Below are 17,520 nucleotides of genomic sequence, written 5' to 3' on the forward strand. Positions count from 1 at the left end.
ATCTTGGATGGCTTTAGAAGATTAGACAGATTCATAGAGGAGAGGGCTATCAATGGCTACTAGCCAGGATGACTATGACGTATGATTAAAGCCCTAAATGGACTCGGTCCTGTATACCTGAAAGAGCGTCTCCACCCCCATTACCCGGAAACTACAACTAATCCAGAATGTGGCAGCTAGACTGGTGACTGGGAGCGGACACCGAGACCACACAACACCGGTCTTGAAAGACCTACATTGGCTCCCAGTACGTTTCTGAGCACAATTCAAAGTGTTGGTGCTGACCTTTAAAGCCCTAAACAGCCTCGGCCTAGTATACCTGAAGGAGTGTCTCCACCCCCATTGTTCTGCCCGGACACTGAGGTCCAGCGCCAAGGGCCTTCTGGTGGTTCCCTCACTGCGAGAAGCAAAGCTACAGGGAACCAGGCAGAGGGCCTTCTCGGTAGTGGCACCCGCCCTGTGGAAGGCCCTCCCACCAGATGTCAAAGAGAACAACAACTACCAGACTTTTAGAAGACATCTGAAGGCAGCCCTCTTTAGGGAATACAGACTACTGTATTTTAATACTTTGTTGGAAGCTGCCCAGAGTGGCTGGGGAAACCCAGCCAGATGAGCGGGGTATAAATAATAATAATAATAATAACTATTATTATTATTTATTGTTATTATTATATGTGCAGGAACCAAAGAGGATGGCATGATGTTGGGAAAAGTCCTGGCAGCCCTCGCTCCACCTCTGCACATCACACCCAGAGTCAGAAGAAACCAACCTTCAAAGCAGAAGCATAGACCACCAACCCATATCTGATGAAGCCTTCTCCATCACTGGAGATTTTAAAACAGTGGTTGGATGGCCATGCTAGCGATAACTTAGCAACGTTGGTTGGGTTGGGTTGGACTAGAGGACCCTTAGGGTCCCAACTCTACCATACTATGATTCTAAGCCATCCAGCTCCTCTGTCCACCCCATACCCAGGTTTCTCTTGACCTGCTGCTCCACCCCTTTCTCCTGGGCTCCTTCAGATCTGGTGGTGCCTTTACCGCCCTCCCCGACCCAACCCGGCCTCCCCTCTAAGCCAAGATGGCAGCCCTCTCCCCGCAGCCCCATTACCGTCATCTCCATTTCGTCGTTCTCGTCTCGTGCCAAGAAGGGCCACCAGCCCTTCACCCTCTTCTGTTTGAAGATAGAGACCATGGGCACCTCAATCTCCCCCGTCCCCAGCTCCATGCTGCACTGCTTGGCGGTCTTTGCGCCACGTGGGAAGCGGTTCAGGTCAAGCTCAATGCCTCCTGAGAAAGGGAGGGACGGAGAAAGGAAGGGTATTATTATTGTTATTATTATTTTATACCATCAGGATTTGATCTAAATTGAAATTTAAACATAAATTATTATCTTCACTTTGAACCCCGCTCCCACATTCATCTATATATCAACACTTTATATTGGTTCATCGGTAACATAAGAGGGAAAATGACTATTATTCATACTCAATCTAAGCAGAAACACAAGGGCTCCGGATTAGGCCTTTAGCTATGCGATGTTGAATGCTACCGGTTAAATATTCTGTCCCGTTTCCCCTTTGTTTTTGTTTAGGTTTAAACCAGTTCATAAGACAAGAACTTTTACATTGACCACTCTAATAATGAACCATATTTTGTAGATACCGCTGCAAATTTATTATGCTATTTTCTTTTTCTTTTTTATTAGAAAATTTTATTTACAAATATACACAAAACAAAATTCATATTATCCTAGCACACTAAATTAGACGTTAAAACACCCTTGTGATTTCCCTTCACCGTCCCTCACCCTCCTATATATTATAATAATTCACATTGCAATTTTTATCTAAATTTATATTTCTTAACTCTTTTAACTTACTATTTTTTTTAATATTTTTTTTTTATCCGGCTTTACAAACATTAATCCAAACATGTTTGTTTTTCTTGGAACCCATGGCAACTCTGACCTCTCCGTTGCCATAGGTTATGGATGCTTGCCAACGCTTTGAAGCATTGCAGGAACGTCCCACATGTGGGGGAGCCAGCAGGAAAGTTGCTGGGGCCAGCCGGAGCTGTCTTTGAGGCTGGAAGGAGCTGGCTGGGAGGAGAGCCGATCTGCCGGAGGCCGGAGGAAGCTGGTGCTGTCGTGAGTAAGCTTACCCCGGGGGAGGAGGAGATGGCTCAGTCCCAGGAACATGGCTTTGAGCTTAAGCTGCCATGTGAGAAGTTAACAATCCAAACGTGGCTGGAGTGGAGTTATTTAGCAGAGTTGTCCCTAGTTGGAGCCAATCTCTGGGAATTGGTCACACCGATGTCTACGTCAGCTGGGGCAGTTACAAGCCAACGTGAAGCTGAGGAGCGTGTGATGGCGTTTTTGGCTGAGAACGTGAGTGCTGATTTGAGGCCTATAGTTCTGGATGCAAGGAAACCTGCGGTCGCTTGGCTAGCTCTACAGGAAGTGTGCAACGCTGGGGGCGGAAGCAAGGGCCGGGAGATGGCTGCATCAGAACAGGGAAGGCCAGAGGGCACTAATCACCTTCGTGGAAGCCAGTGCACAGCTGGGAAAGGCTGTGGGACCCCTGAGGGGGGTCAAGGGACTATCACTACTGCAACGTGTCTGCATGAGGAGCTTGGAGAGAGGCAAGCTGCTGGGGGCCCTTTACCTACTGGGGGTGCAGGAAAGCGTCCTGGGAGCCCTGTAAGCAGTGGGGGGGCGGTGAACGGTAAAAGCTCAGAAAAGCCTCTTTTTCCAAAGGCTGCCAAGAGTTGTTTGCGTCGAAAGTCGAAGCCTGGGAAACAGAACAGAGCTGGAGACTTCAAGGTCAGCCATCTGCTGCAGAGGGAGATAAGGCCTGCAGAGTTGTCTGGGAGCTCTGAGAGAAGTCCAGTCTTCAGAGCAACGCAGGATGTTGTGTTTTCGGACGCTGCCAAGGACAGAGGCAGCGGGACGTTTGTTGGCATGGCAACGCTACAGAACAATACCAGCAGGGACACAGCTGTGAAGTTTATAATCCACAGTGGAGCCAGTCACCACCTGATTGGAGAGACTCCTGCTGGGGGGCTGCGGGACTGCAGGGCTGTTTTGGATGGGAAAATTGTGCAGTTTGCAAACGGTTCCCAAAAGCAGGTTTCTGAAATAGTTGATGTGTATATTCCTTTTTTGCAGGCGCAGCTGAAGATCTACGTTGTACCGGGAATGCATTGTTGTCTTTTATCTGTACCAGCTCTTGTGAAGCAGGGGTTCAAAATTTGTTTTGAAAATGACAACTGTTCCATTTTCAGAGGAGGGAGACAACTGGTCAACGTGCAGAGGGAGAACAATCTCTTTGTTCTGGAGACACCTCTGGAGGGTGGTGGGAATGCAGGAAAAGCACAGGTGCAGTGTGCTAAGGTTCCCAGTCATGTGCAAAAGTTGCACGGGTGCACAAAAGGGTGCAAACTCCGGGAATGTGGGAGGTCCCTAGGGTGCAGGGCATGCAAGGGTGCACAGGTACTTGGTTTTCCCGGGTTTGGGAGGGTAGTCAAAGAGCCCTTTGAGCTTGTTCACACAGATCTGTCAGGACCCATGAGGTCTGAGAGTCTGGGTGGGGCCAGGTATGTGCTGTCGCTGACAGGTGACCACAGCCAGGTTGGCTGGAGTTTCTCTCTCAAATCACAGAGGGAGGTGGCGCAACTGATCCAGGATTGGGTTGCGGAGGTGGAACTAAGGTTCTCCACCAGGGTGCAAGGGTTCAAGAGCGACCGAGGGTCACAGTTTACTGGGTCTGCTCTGAAGGAGTTTTTCAAGGAAAAGGGAATTCGTCACCAGGTGACGGGTGCAAAGTCTCCTCAAGAGAGAGGCTTGGCAGAGCACAGGAGTGAAGCACTGGCTGGAGTTGTCAGGGTTTTGCTGTGTGGCTCTGGGCTGCCTCAGAGCTTTTGGAGTGAGGCTTGGAAATTTGCCAGCTTTGTTTTTAACAGGTCCTACAATCACGATGTAGGTGACACACCGTATTTTCTGTTGCACAAGCAAAAGCCACAGGTGCACTTCTTCCGTTCGTTCGGTTCTAGGGCTTCAGTGCCAAGACCAACAGCGCAACGGAAGGAGGGTGGTCCTAGGTGTCAGGACATGATTTTCTGTGGGTATGATCCTGCAACAAATGGGTGGAAGTTTGCATACCCAGAGGGTGATCAGACCAAGCTGCTGGTCAGCAAGCATGCTGAGTTCTTTGAGCAGGGTGTTTGGTCATAGCCTAGGTATGGTCCTGATTTTCTCTCAGAATGCTTGTCCGATTCTGAGGGGGAGGAAAGGGAGGCAGAGGCTGATCCCGGTGATGGGGACCAGGTCCAGGATCAGGGTTCAGAACCCGGTGATGGGGACCAGGTCCAGGGTCAGGGGTCAGGGCAGGTTTGGGCATCTCCAAGGGTTGTGAAAGGAATGTCCAGGTGTGAGGCTTCATCTCCGGTAAGCGTAATGGAGAAAGCTCACGGACGGGTTGTCAAGTCAGAGGGGGAAAAGTCTGACGGAGGAGACACAACTGCTGGCCCAGGTGGGTCAGAGGGGTTTCAGGTCACGGGTGCGTGGGAAAGTGTCGCACAGTGTGATTCTGGGAATGTTGAAGGGGTTCAACAATTGCCTGGGATAGAAGCCAGTGGGAGGCAAAAGGCAATGGGAGGTGAGTTGAACTCAAAGAGGTCTGTAAATAGGGGTTCACAGTTTCCCTCAGGGTTCGAGACGAGAGGGGGTGTTAATGGTTTCAGAACTCACAGGGTTAAAGAGTTCTGTGGTGACGTCTCTTCCCTGAGGCGTGGTTAGAAACTTCTATGGGAGTGGCTTGACTCCGAGAGTTTGAGTCTGGTTTCGTTTTCGCGGAGAGAGGATGCAAGATGTGTCAGTTCTCGCCGGGTTGATTTAAGAGCTGTTTTACTTCATGATTAAAGGCAAGAGAAGATAAAGAAAGCCTTTGTGTGTGTCTGGATTTATTACCCACATGCTGCAATTGCTTCGACCGCTGTGTTTATCTCTGCTACCGGCAAGAGGGAGAGGCAGGAAGGATTTTTGGATCAGCACGGACAGACAGCAGAGCTGCGCAAGGGGAAGCGTGCTGGACATGTTTGTTTTTCTTGGAACCCATGGCAACTCTGACCTCTCCGTTGCCATAATCAACATGTTAGTTTTTGAGCAAGTACTTGGGCATATCATCTTCAAGCCATTTCCATTGTATTTTTATTTTCTGGTTTGATTGGTACCTTATTCCTGCAGTTAATCTTGCCAATCTATAAACTCAATTAAAATAAAAAAATTCCTTCCAGTAGCACCTTAAAGACCAACTAAGTAAGTTCTTGGTATGAGCTTTCGTGTGCATGCACACTTCTTCAGATACACGAAAGCTCATACCAAGAACTAACTTAGTTGGTCTTTAAGGTGCTACTGGAAGGAATTTTTTTATTTTGACTATGGCAGACCAACACGGCTACCTATCTGTAACTATAAACTCAATTAGTTTATTTATCTGGTCATCCTTTGCGGGTATATATTTCCCTTTCCAGTTTTGTGCAAGGAGTAGCCTTGCTGTGACTGTTGCATATAAGAATATTATTTTCCTATCTTGTGGTATTCCTTTACCTATTATACTCATTGTACCATTTCCTTGCACACAAATGGCATGATAAAAGACAAGGTCTATTTTTTGTGTGTACCATTTATTGTTCCCATGATCCGCGTTGATAAAACCCAATAAAAAGCTATTAAAATAAATAAAGTAAGCAATGCAGATAAAATTTAAGAAAATTGCTCTCTGTCCCCTATGCGGTAAAGGTAAAGGGTAAAGGGACCCCTGACCATTAGGTCCAGTCATGGCGGACTCTGGGGTTACGGCGCTCATCTCGCTTTATTGGCCGAGGGAGCTGGCGTACAGCTTCCAGGTCATGTGGCCAGCATGACTAAGCCGCTTCTGGCGAACCAGAGCAGCGCACGGAAACGCCGTTTACCTTCCCGCCGGAGCAGTACCTATTTATCTACTTGCACTTTGAGGTGCTTTTTAACTGCTAGGTTGGCAGGAGCAGGGACTGAGCAACGGGAGCTCACCCCGTCGCGGGGATTCGAACCGCCGACCTTCTGATCGGCAAGCCCTAGGATCAGAGGTTTAACCCACAGAGCCACCCGCGTCCCTATCCCTCATGCTGACCCTGCAGCAAATACCCTCCCGGCCTCCGTCACTGACCGAGGAAGTCATCGGCGGAAAAGTGGTCGGCATCCCACACTTGTAGCGTGAGTCGGGCCGGAATCTTGTACTCGGTCTCGTCCCAGGAGAACATGGACTCTTTCTTCGAGATAACAATCTTCTCCTCAGCCGCAAGGTAGTCGAAAGGAAAGATGTAGCGCCAGTTGAAGTTGCCCTCGCCGGTCAGCGAGTGGTAGTGGACGTCCGTGTCTTGCTTGTCTTCTTGCTGACCCTTCAGCCACCTGCATGGGCAAAAGAGAGGGGACAGGTGGCGGTCAACCGGGAGGGGATTTTGAAGGACGGGGATTTCAAAGGACGGTTGTGCTCATGCGGGACCAGGAAAAGTCAGTGCTGGAGGGGCCGCGGCAGACTGGAGGGGGGCTCGCTAGCAAAGGGGCGTCATAAGGGGGTGCAGAGTATTGCTACATTGGAGAGACTGTGCCGGTACCGCCATGGTCCGTTTGATGCCTTCCTGTGTTTTGGATATTCTGTTGGGAGCTGCCCAGAGGGGCTGGGCCATTGCACACCTTAGGTTAGCCTTCCATCTTAGGTCCCCAGGCGTTGTTGGACTACATCTCCCATCATCCCTAGCCAGCATGACCAGTAGTCAGGGATGATGGGAGTTGTAGTCCAACAACATCTGGGGACCCACAGGTTGAGAACCGCTGGGCTACAGGGAACCAGGCAGAGGGCCTTCTTGGTGGTAGTGCCTGCCCTGTGGAACGCCCTGCCACCAGATCCCTAGCTAGCAGGACCTGTGGTCAGGGATGCTGGGAGTTGTAGTCATTCAGCCCGGACACTGAGGTCCAGCGCTCAGGGCCTTCTGGCGGTTCCCTCCCTGCGAGAAGTGAGGCTACAGCAGTGTTTCTCAAGCTGTGGGTCCCCAGGTGTTGTTGGACTACAACTCCCATCATTCCTAGCCTGCATGACCAGTGGTCAGGGATGATTTGAGTTGTAGTCCAACAACATATAGGGACCCACAGGTTGAGAAACGCTGGGCTACAGGGAACCAGGCAGAGGGCCTTCTCGGTGGTGGCGCTCGCCCTGTGAAACGCCCTGCCACCAGATGTCAAGGAAATAAACAACTCTCTGACGTTCAGAAGACATCTGAAGGCAGCCCTGTTTAGGGAAGTTTTTAATGACTGATGTTTGAATGTGTTTTTGATCTTTTGTTGCAAGCCGCCCAGAGTGGCTGAGGAAACCCAGCCAGATGGGCGGAATATAAATAATAAGATTATTATCCCCGCCTGGGACCCCTAGATGGAGGTGATGCTGTTTTAAGTACAGTAAGATTGCGCCTTGTGTGGGGGGGTATGCTCTGGGGATGGCGCATATACACAAAAATGCCTATACACAAGTCACCCCCTTGAGTCTGCCCCTGCACAAGTATCCCATCTTCTGAGCAAGGCAGAGGGCTTTTAATTTCTCTGCCTTGCTTATCAGGCTCTGGGGTGCTCTCATAGGACAGTCTGTGAGTTCTTTATTTTCTTCCTTTATCGGCTCCCTGGAGTCTGAAACCAGTATCTGTTCGGTGGGATTTGAAAATCAGGTGTGATTTCTGAAGCCCACATTCAGAATTCGGCTTGCAGACATTCCTCCAATCCAATACAAAAGAAAAGGGATCCAGCAATAAATTCTCAGAAGTTGAAAACTGCATGTTTTGAGCTTTGGCTCCAAAGTGTTGGCTTTTGCACAACTGTCAAATATGTGAAAGATTGGGGGGGGGGTGTTTCATTCTAACTTGCTGTTTGCCACCTTCAGCATTTTAAAGGAAAAAGGCGTGAAAGGACCGTTTTAGGTCATAAATAAAAAACCTGGGCCAGAATCCAGAAATTAGTCTGTAACCCGAGGAGCGGACTTTTCCACGAATTCTGTTTTTGTGTAGCTGAATAAGCACCGCTCCTCTGTACGCGTCTCACATGAAGGGCAAATGTCCCCAAGTGGTTGCCTAACCCAGAGGTTCCCAAAATTGGCAGTCACAAACCCAGGGGAGGGGCAGTGGATTTATCTAAGGGGCATCAGTGGGGCGTGGAGGTCTAAATGCCTATCAGACTTTGAAAAGCTGGTCTCAACTTCATCCATTTTGTTGAATTAATTAATTAAACTAAATGGTTTCAATCAGCTTTTGAATAAATGGTCCACTGATGGTCCCTATTTTGATTTTTGATTTTTGTATTCTCTGACTTAGTGGGTCATGCAAACTGCTATTCTGAATCATGCTTTCTTTAGGGGAAGAGCTCTGGGGATGAGTTTATGGAACCAAGGGAGAGGGCCCCTCCAAAAGATTGGGAACCATTGGCCTAAACTGTACCCCCCCCCAATACATGCAAGAGGGAACAAAGCAAGCTGTCCCCACAGCTAAACACACCACCATATCTGCAAAAAAACAACAAACACCTTCCCAGCTGCACCCTTGCAAAAAGGAGACAGCCAAGCGCGTGCACACACACACAAGGCGTTGCCACGCCTGGAACAAGAGCATGCAAGAAGGCAGCGGCATTCCTCATTCAGAGAAGGGAGAAGAAAAGCCCTTGACCCTCATTCCCTTACCTGCTCGGATGCTTGTATTTTCTCAGGCCCCTTATGGGTGACCACCCAGCCCTGCTCCCAGGCAAATGCATAGCTCAGGCTGGGTGGATCGGCAGGGCTGCATCAGATCTGGGGCAGGGTGAAAGTAGCCCCTCTGGGGCGCTAGCTCTTGGGGTGTGAAGCTGGCTCCACAACTCGCCCTCCCCTGGTCAGGTCTCTGCAAAGTGACCCGTCTCTTAGATCTACATTGGCTCCCAAGCACAATTCAGAGTGTTGGTGCTGACCTTTAAAGCCCTAAACGGCCTCGGCCCAGTACACCTGAAGGAGCGTCTCCATCCCAGTCTTTCAGCCCGGACACGGAGGTCCACTCTGAGGGCTTTCTGGTGGTTCCCTCCCTGTGAGAAATGAGGTTACAGGGAACCAGGCAGAGGGCCTTCTCGGTGGTGGCGCCCGCCCTGTGGAACGTTCTCTCATCAGATGTCAAACAGATGCACACCTTCTGAAGGCAGCCCTGAATAGGGAAGTTTTTAATATCTTATGTTTTGCTGTGCTCTGTTATGTTGGAAGCTGCCCAGAACGACGGGGGCATCCCAGTCAGATGGGCAGAGTACAAGAAATTATTCTTATTCTTATTCTTAGTAACCCCTGGAACCAGTTTCCCCCTTAGGCTCTGCCGATGTATTGCCATAAGCTATGGATTTGCAGCGCATCCCGCAGCGGGTGAGCAAAGGATTTGCGGGGATTCTCCCATGCGTTCCCCCCACCCTGAGCAGCCCTGCGCCCCCCAGGAGGGGTCGTGCACGGAGCCTCGGTCAATTACCCCCTGACATAGATGTCTGACATCTTCTCTCCCGTCATGAAAGCATCGTCCTCCAGGACCACCTCATCGGTGTTCCAAATAATAACCCGCAGCTCATACCTAGCCATGGCACAGAGCGAACAGCGGCACAACAACAACAACAACACAGAGAGGACAGAAAAAGGGGAGAAAAGAGGCAGAACAGGAGAAGCAAAGTGTCGGTTAGCTGATGGCCGCGTGGAGGAGACGCGCCGCTGAGAAAGGGTCGCCCGTCCTCTGCGGGGAGCGCTAAAGAGCAGGGCAGAACCGAAACGGAAACGAGAAGCTCACGCACACAGAGAGAGTAGCCGGCTACGGGTTTCCCACGTACGTACCCCCGGACAAAAATGTCACTGGATTTCTCGCCAGTGAAGTAATCATCGTCCTCCAGGACTACCTCATCTGTGTTCCACACTATCACTCTAAGCTCGTATCTGGCGGGGAGGAAGGGAGAACAAGGGATGAGCCGGTGGGGAAGGAGGGTTGAGGCGGATTGCGTGGGCACGGACACCCCCTAAGAACTGCGCTTCCTCTCCTAAGGCTCCCCAAGGAAGGTCTGAGCAGAGGAAAGGAGACCACCATGTCCTTCATGTTGACTTTCCTGCATGGTTTTTCAAGGGCGCAGGAAGTGGGGTGCAATGGGTGCAGGTCACCCCGGGCATCACCACTGAGGGGGGTGACAAAATGCCAGGCGGCACTCACCGCGAGGACTGCAGCGCACCTGAGCCACATGTCTCTCCTGAGCTTGGGTGCACGCAGGCTCCCTGCTGCCCAAATGGACCGCCAGCTGCCTCCCCCCAGCTGTAGAAATTGCACAAAACAAATGAAATACCTATAATCCTAGGTATTATAAGAATCATAGTATTGAGAATCTGAATACGTGCAGCTACACTCACAGAGTCAATTAAGGTTTGGCAGACAGCCAAAAGCTCATGTGAAGGAGTAAGTCTGCCTGGTGATACAGAGGCATGGAGACAGCTCCATGATTGGTCAAGCTCTATATAACTCAAGGAAGTGATAATTAATGGCCCATGAACTGTTAGTTCAGTGGTTCAGTGTGTCAGTGAAGGAGTTGTGAGTCGTGCATGAGAGAGCAAGCTAAAGATCTGTGTTCTGTTCCTGTAAATAGTCCACTGTATATAATAAACACCTAACTACAAGTTCCTGGTTCCTGCTTCGTCCATCCTGTCTGCAGCCAAGTTGCCAATTGCTTCCGTGGATTCTGCGTTTACTCTGCTAGGTTTGGCTAAGGTCCTGCAACTAGTCAGAAAGTTGCAAAACACCAATAGGTTTTGCCAATATATAATCCTACCTCAACCTAGGTAAAGCAAAGCTCCTCTAGGTCGAGCTAGGATTATAATACGTCAAAATTTTTGGGGTTCTACCCTTCTTTGAATTTTGGTCCTTTAAAGTTTATTATTCTTCTATTTCCTTCCAAGGAAACTGAATTGTTCAGTGAAACGAGGTTTGTAGCGTGCAACCCATTAAGGCTTTGATCTATTTTAGGTTTTTCTAATTTTCCCCCCTTTAGCTTTTTGATTTTTATTATTTAGGTGATATCCACAATGTCAGGGGTTCAGGAGCAGAGACGCAGAGAAGGGAGGAGACAGAGAGCGAGGGGGAGGAATACGAAGGAAGGATGAGTGGGGATGACGACCCGAGATCACCGAGCCTGTCTAGCGAGTCCGAGGATTCCCAGAAGGGAGCGCCAGCAGCCAGGGCAAGGGGGGAGAGCAGGGGGACACCCCAGGAAGAAGGGTCCAGAGAGGGATCAGAGAGCAGCAGTTGGAGATCGGGACCCACGTGCCCAGCCGGGAGCAGCGGGGAGAAAGGGGACCAGATATCGGGTTCCGGAGACTTTCAGAAGGAGGGAGGGCATGAGTCAGGAGTAGTCACGCCCACCTCGGGGAGCGATGAAACTATCAAGTGGAAAGTGGAGAGTTGGGCGCGCGCGCCAAGTTCAAATGTAGCGGAAGCTGGCGCAGTCAGCAGCCCAGAGAGTGAGCCGGGTCCCAAAGCCCGCCGCAAGGAGGCGGAAGGGTCAGGGGGGTCCGCGTCAGAAGAGAGTAGGAAGGGAGAGACCCAGGGGGGCAGAAGGACCCAGAGACGGAAGGAAAGGCGCAGGAGGTGGAGCAAGGCTAGGGTATTAAGCTGGTGCGCTAGAGGCGGAGACTCAGACGGGTCTTCGTCGTTCTGACCTAGAAGAAGTAGGGCTGCACATTGCAGTTTGGAAATGGAACCTGTAATCCAATAAAGACTCTTTGAAACTGAACGCTGGCTGACTTGGTCCTATGTGAGCTGGGACTGGGTGGCAGCCCTGACAGTAAGACCCGTCTCTTAAGCTTCTGACACCTGATACCTCGCAGCGGAGACAGCAGCAGCTGGAGGAGGGGATCGGTGTTTGGGAGCAAGCTCACGACAGTTGGCAAAGATGACGGAAGCAGAGAAAGTTTCAGCGCTGCAACAGGCAGTTACCCAATTGAATGCGGAGGTACTGGCATCCAAGAAAAGGGAGGAGGATGCGGCAGCCGCCTACCGGGATCTCCACGCCAGGTTTGAAGCATGGGTTAAGCACGGGCAGCCAGGACCCAGACCGGAGGGGGTCGGGTTGGCACGGAGAGCAGGAGGGCTTGTGGCTCACTTCGATGGGAATTTACAACAGTACCCCAATTTTCGAGCAGATGTAATGTGCGCACTGCAACTGCTGGCAAAAGACTTTAGAGATGAGGAAGAGAAAGTGGGGTTTATACTATCCCATTTGCATGGGGATGCTAAAGCGTGGCTACGCAATTTGTGGAGGGATAAAGATCCGGCGCTTCAGAGTGCAGATGCCTTTATCAAAGCGATGGATGCGTGTTTTTTGTCTTCCATTGATGTGGATCTTGCCCGACGGGAGATTCATGGACTGAAACAAGGGAGGGCGAGCGTACGGCAGTACCACGCCCGCTTTTTTGCGCTTGTCAGTGCCTTGGAATGGGACCGGGATTCGCCCCCAGTCAGGGACCTGTTCTGGGAGGGTCTAAGCCCTGCTGTGAAGGATGAAATTGCGAGGGGGGAGAGGCCCCGAAACACGCAAGAAGTGGTCCAAAGGGCGCTGACTGTGGGGGTGAGGCTGGAAGAACGTCCATGGTGCAGAGATGAAGGACGTGGAGGGCGCGAAGCAGCGAGAAGTTTCTCTTTCGTTCCAAGGGAAGCAGCGCGTGCGCAATCCACACCTCCGCCAGGAGGGGGGATGGAACCTATGGAGGTGGGAGGCGCCAGGGCTCAGTCAGCTACCAGAGCCTCTGCACCGACGGCAGTCAAGACTAAACCTCCTAGAGGGACCCGGAAGTGTTACATATGCGACAGCTCTCAACACTTGGCGAAAGAGTGTCCCCAGAGGAGCTCCAAGCACACTGCAGCCTCCGCAATGGTGAAAGCGGCCACGCAATACAGCGAAACTCAGCAGGGAAACGACGATGTCTGGCTGGAGACAGAGGCACTGGGGCCCAGCCAGACGCATCAGTGAAGCAGTCCCCAGCGATATTGCAACCCACGGACCCCCTCCCACCCAAACCAGTGGTGCAGCTCACAGCGTCTCTCCAGCTACCAAATGGCGTCACTATCGAAGTGCCGCTTTCTGTGGATTCTGGAAGCAACGCAGACTTTATAGCACAGGATTTTGTGGAGCAGCACGCTATACCGCTACTGCCTGCCACTCTGCCCCTGCAAGTCGTCACAGTGGATGGCAGAGAGTTGCTAGGGGGGCAGGTGGTGAAGCAGACGCCACCAATGGTGATGCAACTTGGTAACCACAGGGAAGTCATCAGTTTTAATGTCACCCGACTGTCGGACACGCCCATTGTGTTGGGCATGAGTTGGCTGGACAGGCACAGTCCAACGCTGGCTTGGTACCAGAGACAGCTGATCTTCGGCTCCTCTTACTGCGCAGAACACTGCATCCTGCCCAGGCAGGAGGGAGAGGAGGAGGACTCACAACTGCAGTTGGGAACGTTGCAAGCAGTCCCCCACAAATACGCGGACTTTCTGGAGGTCTTCTGCGAAAAAGAGGCAGACAAGCTACCACCGCACAGGCAATATGACTGCAAGATTGACCTCCTGCCAGGGGCGACGCTGCCGAAGGGGAAGCTATATTCCATGTCTGAGGACGAACTACAGGAACTCAAACAGTTCATAGATCACAATTTGCAGCGCGGTTTCATCCGGGAGTCCAGAGCAGTAGGGGGCAGTCCTGTTTTCTTCGTGAAGAAGAAGGACACGCCCCAAAAAAGATTGGTGGTGGATTACCGCCTCTTAAACAGGATGACCAAGCCCTCCGATTTCCCCATGCCCAGGATTGACGACCTGCTGGCGACGGTGCGCAAGGGACGCGTGTTCACCAAGTTGGATCTGCGAGGAGCGTACAATCTCATTCGCATGAGGGAGGGCGATGAGTGGAAGACAGCCATGTTCACGCCTCTAGGCACCTACGAATACAGAGTGATGCTGTTTGGTTTGCAAAACGGTTCTCACTGTTTTCAAGCTTTCATGCATCACGTGTTGGCAGGACTCCTCTACAAGAAGTGCGTCTGTTTTCTGGATGACATCCTGATATTCTCTGACTCACAGCAGGCACACGACCAGGACGTTCGGGAGGTGCTGAAGAGGCTGCAGCAGCATAGACTGTAAGCCAAACTGGAGAAGTGCCAGTTCGACACGACGGAGGTGGATTTCTTGGGTTACAAGCTGTCGGACAAGGGGCTAGCCATGGACAGCGCCAAGGTTCGTGCGGTGTTGGATTGGAAGAGCCCGCGCAACCGGAAGGAGGTCCAGAGGTTTATCGGATTCGCCAACTTCTATCGCAAGTTTATCAAGGGGTTCGCGATGCAGACGGCGGCTATTACGGACACGCTAAGCTCCAAGAAAAAGAAATTCGTCTGGACGGAGCAGGCGGAGCGGTCCTTTCAGACACTCAAGCGTCTCTTCGCGTCGGAAGAGCAACTGCTGCATATCGACCCCAGCAGACCGCTGCGGGTAGAGACAGACGCCTCCGATAGAGCAGTGGGAGCGGTCCTGCTGCAGAGGGACCCACAGGGGGTCTGGCGGCCGGGGGCGTTCTACTCCAGAAAGCTCAGCAAGTCGGAGCAGAACTACACCATCTGGGATAGGGAGTTGCTTGCCATTCATGCAGCTTTCAAGGCGTGGAGGCACTTCCTGGTCGGCGCCAAGCACACGGTGCAGGTCTGCACGGACCACAAGAATCTGGAGCACTGGCGCACAGCTCGGTTCCTGAACCAGAGGCAGATACGTTGGGCGGAGTTCTTTGCTGATTTCGATTTCCGAATTGAGTACGTCCCGGGCGACACCAACATCATGGCGGATGCACTGTCCCGAAAACCGCAATACCTCGAAGAGGCGACGCCAGCGGCAGCCATGCACATCTTCGCGCCAACAGCGTGGGCGTGCGCTTCAGCCACAGTAGACCTGGATGCGGTGCGACGGGCGTTGCAGGACGACTCCTTCGCGCAGGCGAAGATGGCAGAGGTGCACAAGGGCACGGCGAAGGGCGACGAGTTCCAGATACGAGACGGCTTGCTCTTACGTAAAGGGGCCATCTACGTGCCGGGAGACGAACTTCGCGCCAGGGTACTGCAGCAGCTGCACGACGCACCCACGGCCGGGCACTTTGGCACAGAAAAAACGGTGGAATTGGTCGCAAGAGACTTTTGGTGGCCCAAACTGAGGGGGGAAGTCGCGGACTACGTCGCGAGGTGCGACACCTGCCAGAGGGCCAAGCCGGTGCACAAACCACCGGCGGGACTGCTGGAACCGCTGCAAACGCCGTTTGAACCGTGGGAGAGAGTGGCCCTGGACTTTGTCACGGATCTACCCAGCTCGAGAGGCAAGACAGCTGTACTAGTGGTGGTGGACTTGTTCACCAAGATGGCACACTTCATACCGTGTGCGAAGGTGGCCACGGCGGAACAAACGGCCAAACTGTTCATAGATCACGTGTTCAAAGTGCACGGGCTGCCGCGGTCTATACTGTCCGACCGCGGACGCCAGTTCATCTCGAATTTCTGGCAAAAGCTGATGGGCTTCCTGAACGTCAAGATCAATCTGACATCAGCAAGACACCCGCAGACCAACGGGCAAGCGGAGAGGGTCAATGCCATCATGCAGCAGTACCTGAGATGCTATGCCAATCAACAGCCTGGGACGTGGGTGGATTACCTGCCGCTCGCCGAATTCGCCTACAACAACACGAAGCACGTGTCCACAGGGGTGACGCCGTTCTTCGCCAACAATGGGAGGAATCCCAGAACCTTCCCGGGACTGGACAGGATGGGGGAAGGGGAACCGCAGACGGCGGACGCTTTCGCATCTGAGTTGCAAGAGGTCCACGATCAACTCAGACGGCAGCTGGAGCTAGCGAAGCACGCATACAAAGTACAAGCTGACAAGCACAGGCGAGTGGGCGAAGAGATCCGAGTGGGAGACTGGGTCTGGTTGGCAGCCCACGCGGTGCCGACCCGATCGTTAGCCAAGAGAAAGCTGGGGCACAAACAACTCGGTCCATACCGAGTCGAAGCGCAGATCAACCCGGTGGCTTTCCGGCTGGTGCTACCGGAGGGTTCCAGGATGCATCCGGTGTTCCACAGGTCGGTGCTCACTCCCTACAGGGCACCGCACAGGTTCCAGGAACCAGGAACGGCACCGAGTCAGTCTCCGGAACGGACGGAGGCGGGAAGGTTGCCACAGCAGGACCCCATCAACGAAGTCACGGAGATTCTGGACTCCAGATGGGGGGAAGACGGAGTAGAATATCTACTAGCAAGGGAAGGCACCCGGGCCAGTGCTAATAGCTGGGTGCCGGACTACGCCTTGGAGGAACCCCTGCTAAAGGATGAGTTTCATGCCCTTTTCCCACACAGACCTATGCCAGCGGGCTTCTTTGACGACTGGTTGTTCACGCCCACGCTTTCCTCCAGCACTTTCCATGGTTTCGACTCGGACGGGGAACCAGCACCGCGCACACGTTCCCCAGAGGGGTCACCGGAGGGTTCGGCGTCCGAGAACTCGTATTGGTGGGATGATCGGCCAGAGGAGCAGTGGCGCCGGAAGTGGCAGGAGATACCAGGTCCGGCGACAGACGCAGAGACTGACATGGACATTTGCGGGGAGGATCTTGGTTTCGAGCACGGCGGCACCGAAATGGAGGCGGAGGAGATCACAGTTGCCGAAAGCGGGGAGGAAGACTCGGAGGTCTTCAGTTGGCGGCCAGCAACGGGGAGCGAACTGTATCCGACATTCACTCCCATGATGACGGAGCACCCACCAACCACCCTTGAAAGCGGGGAGGGGGGAAGGGGGGCTTCGAGGGGGGGATGGATGTCAGGGGTTCAGGAGCAGAGACGCAGAGAAGGGAGGAGACAGAGAGCGAGGGGGAGGAATACGAAGGAAGGATGAGTGGGGATGACGACCCGAGATCACCGAGCCTGTCTAGCGAGTCCGAGGATTCCCAGAAGGGAGCGCCAGCAGCCAGGGCAAGGGGGGAGAGCAGGGGGACACCCCAGGAAGAAGGGTCCAGAGAGGGATCAGAGAGCAGCAGTTGGAGATCGGGACCCACGTGCCCAGCCGGGAGCAGCGGGGAGAAAGGGGACCAGATATCGGGTTCCAGAGACTTTCAGAAGGAGGGAGGGCATGAGTCAGGAGTAGTCACGCCCACCTCGGGGAGTGATGAAACTATCAAGAGGAAAGTGGAGAGTTGGGCGCGCATGCCAAGTTCAAATGTAGCGGAAGCTGGCGCAGTCAGCAGCCCAGAGAGTGAGCCGGGTCCCAAAGCCCGCCGCAAGGAGGCGGAAGGGTCAGGGGGGTCCGCGTCAGAAGAGAGTAGGAAGGGAGAGACCCAGGGGGGCAGAAGGACCCAGAGACGGAAGGAAAGGCGCAGGAGGTGGAGCAAGGCTA

At 52.7% G+C, this 17,520-nt stretch overlaps 1 protein-coding gene across 18 annotated transcripts in view; it reads right to left on the bottom strand.

Annotated features, from left to right (window-relative positions):
• OTOF (otoferlin) overlaps positions 1 to 17,520 on the bottom strand; it is a 202,662-nt gene that overhangs the window by 5,259 nt on the left and 179,883 nt on the right. For 16 of the 18 annotated variants that reach the window (XM_083493990.1, XM_083493981.1, XM_083493988.1 and 13 more), the window contains 3 exons: positions 9,909 to 10,007; positions 6,207 to 6,448; positions 1,112 to 1,290 (listed from right to left, as the gene is read on the bottom strand). In XM_083493990.1, the coding sequence (XP_083350116.1) occupies positions 1,112 to 1,290; positions 6,207 to 6,448; positions 9,909 to 10,007 (520 nt within the window). Of the gene's footprint in view, positions 1 to 1,111; positions 1,291 to 6,206; positions 6,449 to 9,555; positions 9,655 to 9,908; positions 10,008 to 17,520 lie in introns of all 18 variants that reach the window. The other 2 variants (XM_083493987.1, XM_083493978.1) reach the window with 2 other exon arrangements.

Source organism: Podarcis liolepis, assembly GCF_965112155.1.
Source record: "Podarcis liolepis genome assembly, chromosome: 3".
Taxonomy (NCBI): Eukaryota; Metazoa; Chordata; class Lepidosauria; order Squamata; family Lacertidae; genus Podarcis; species Podarcis liolepis.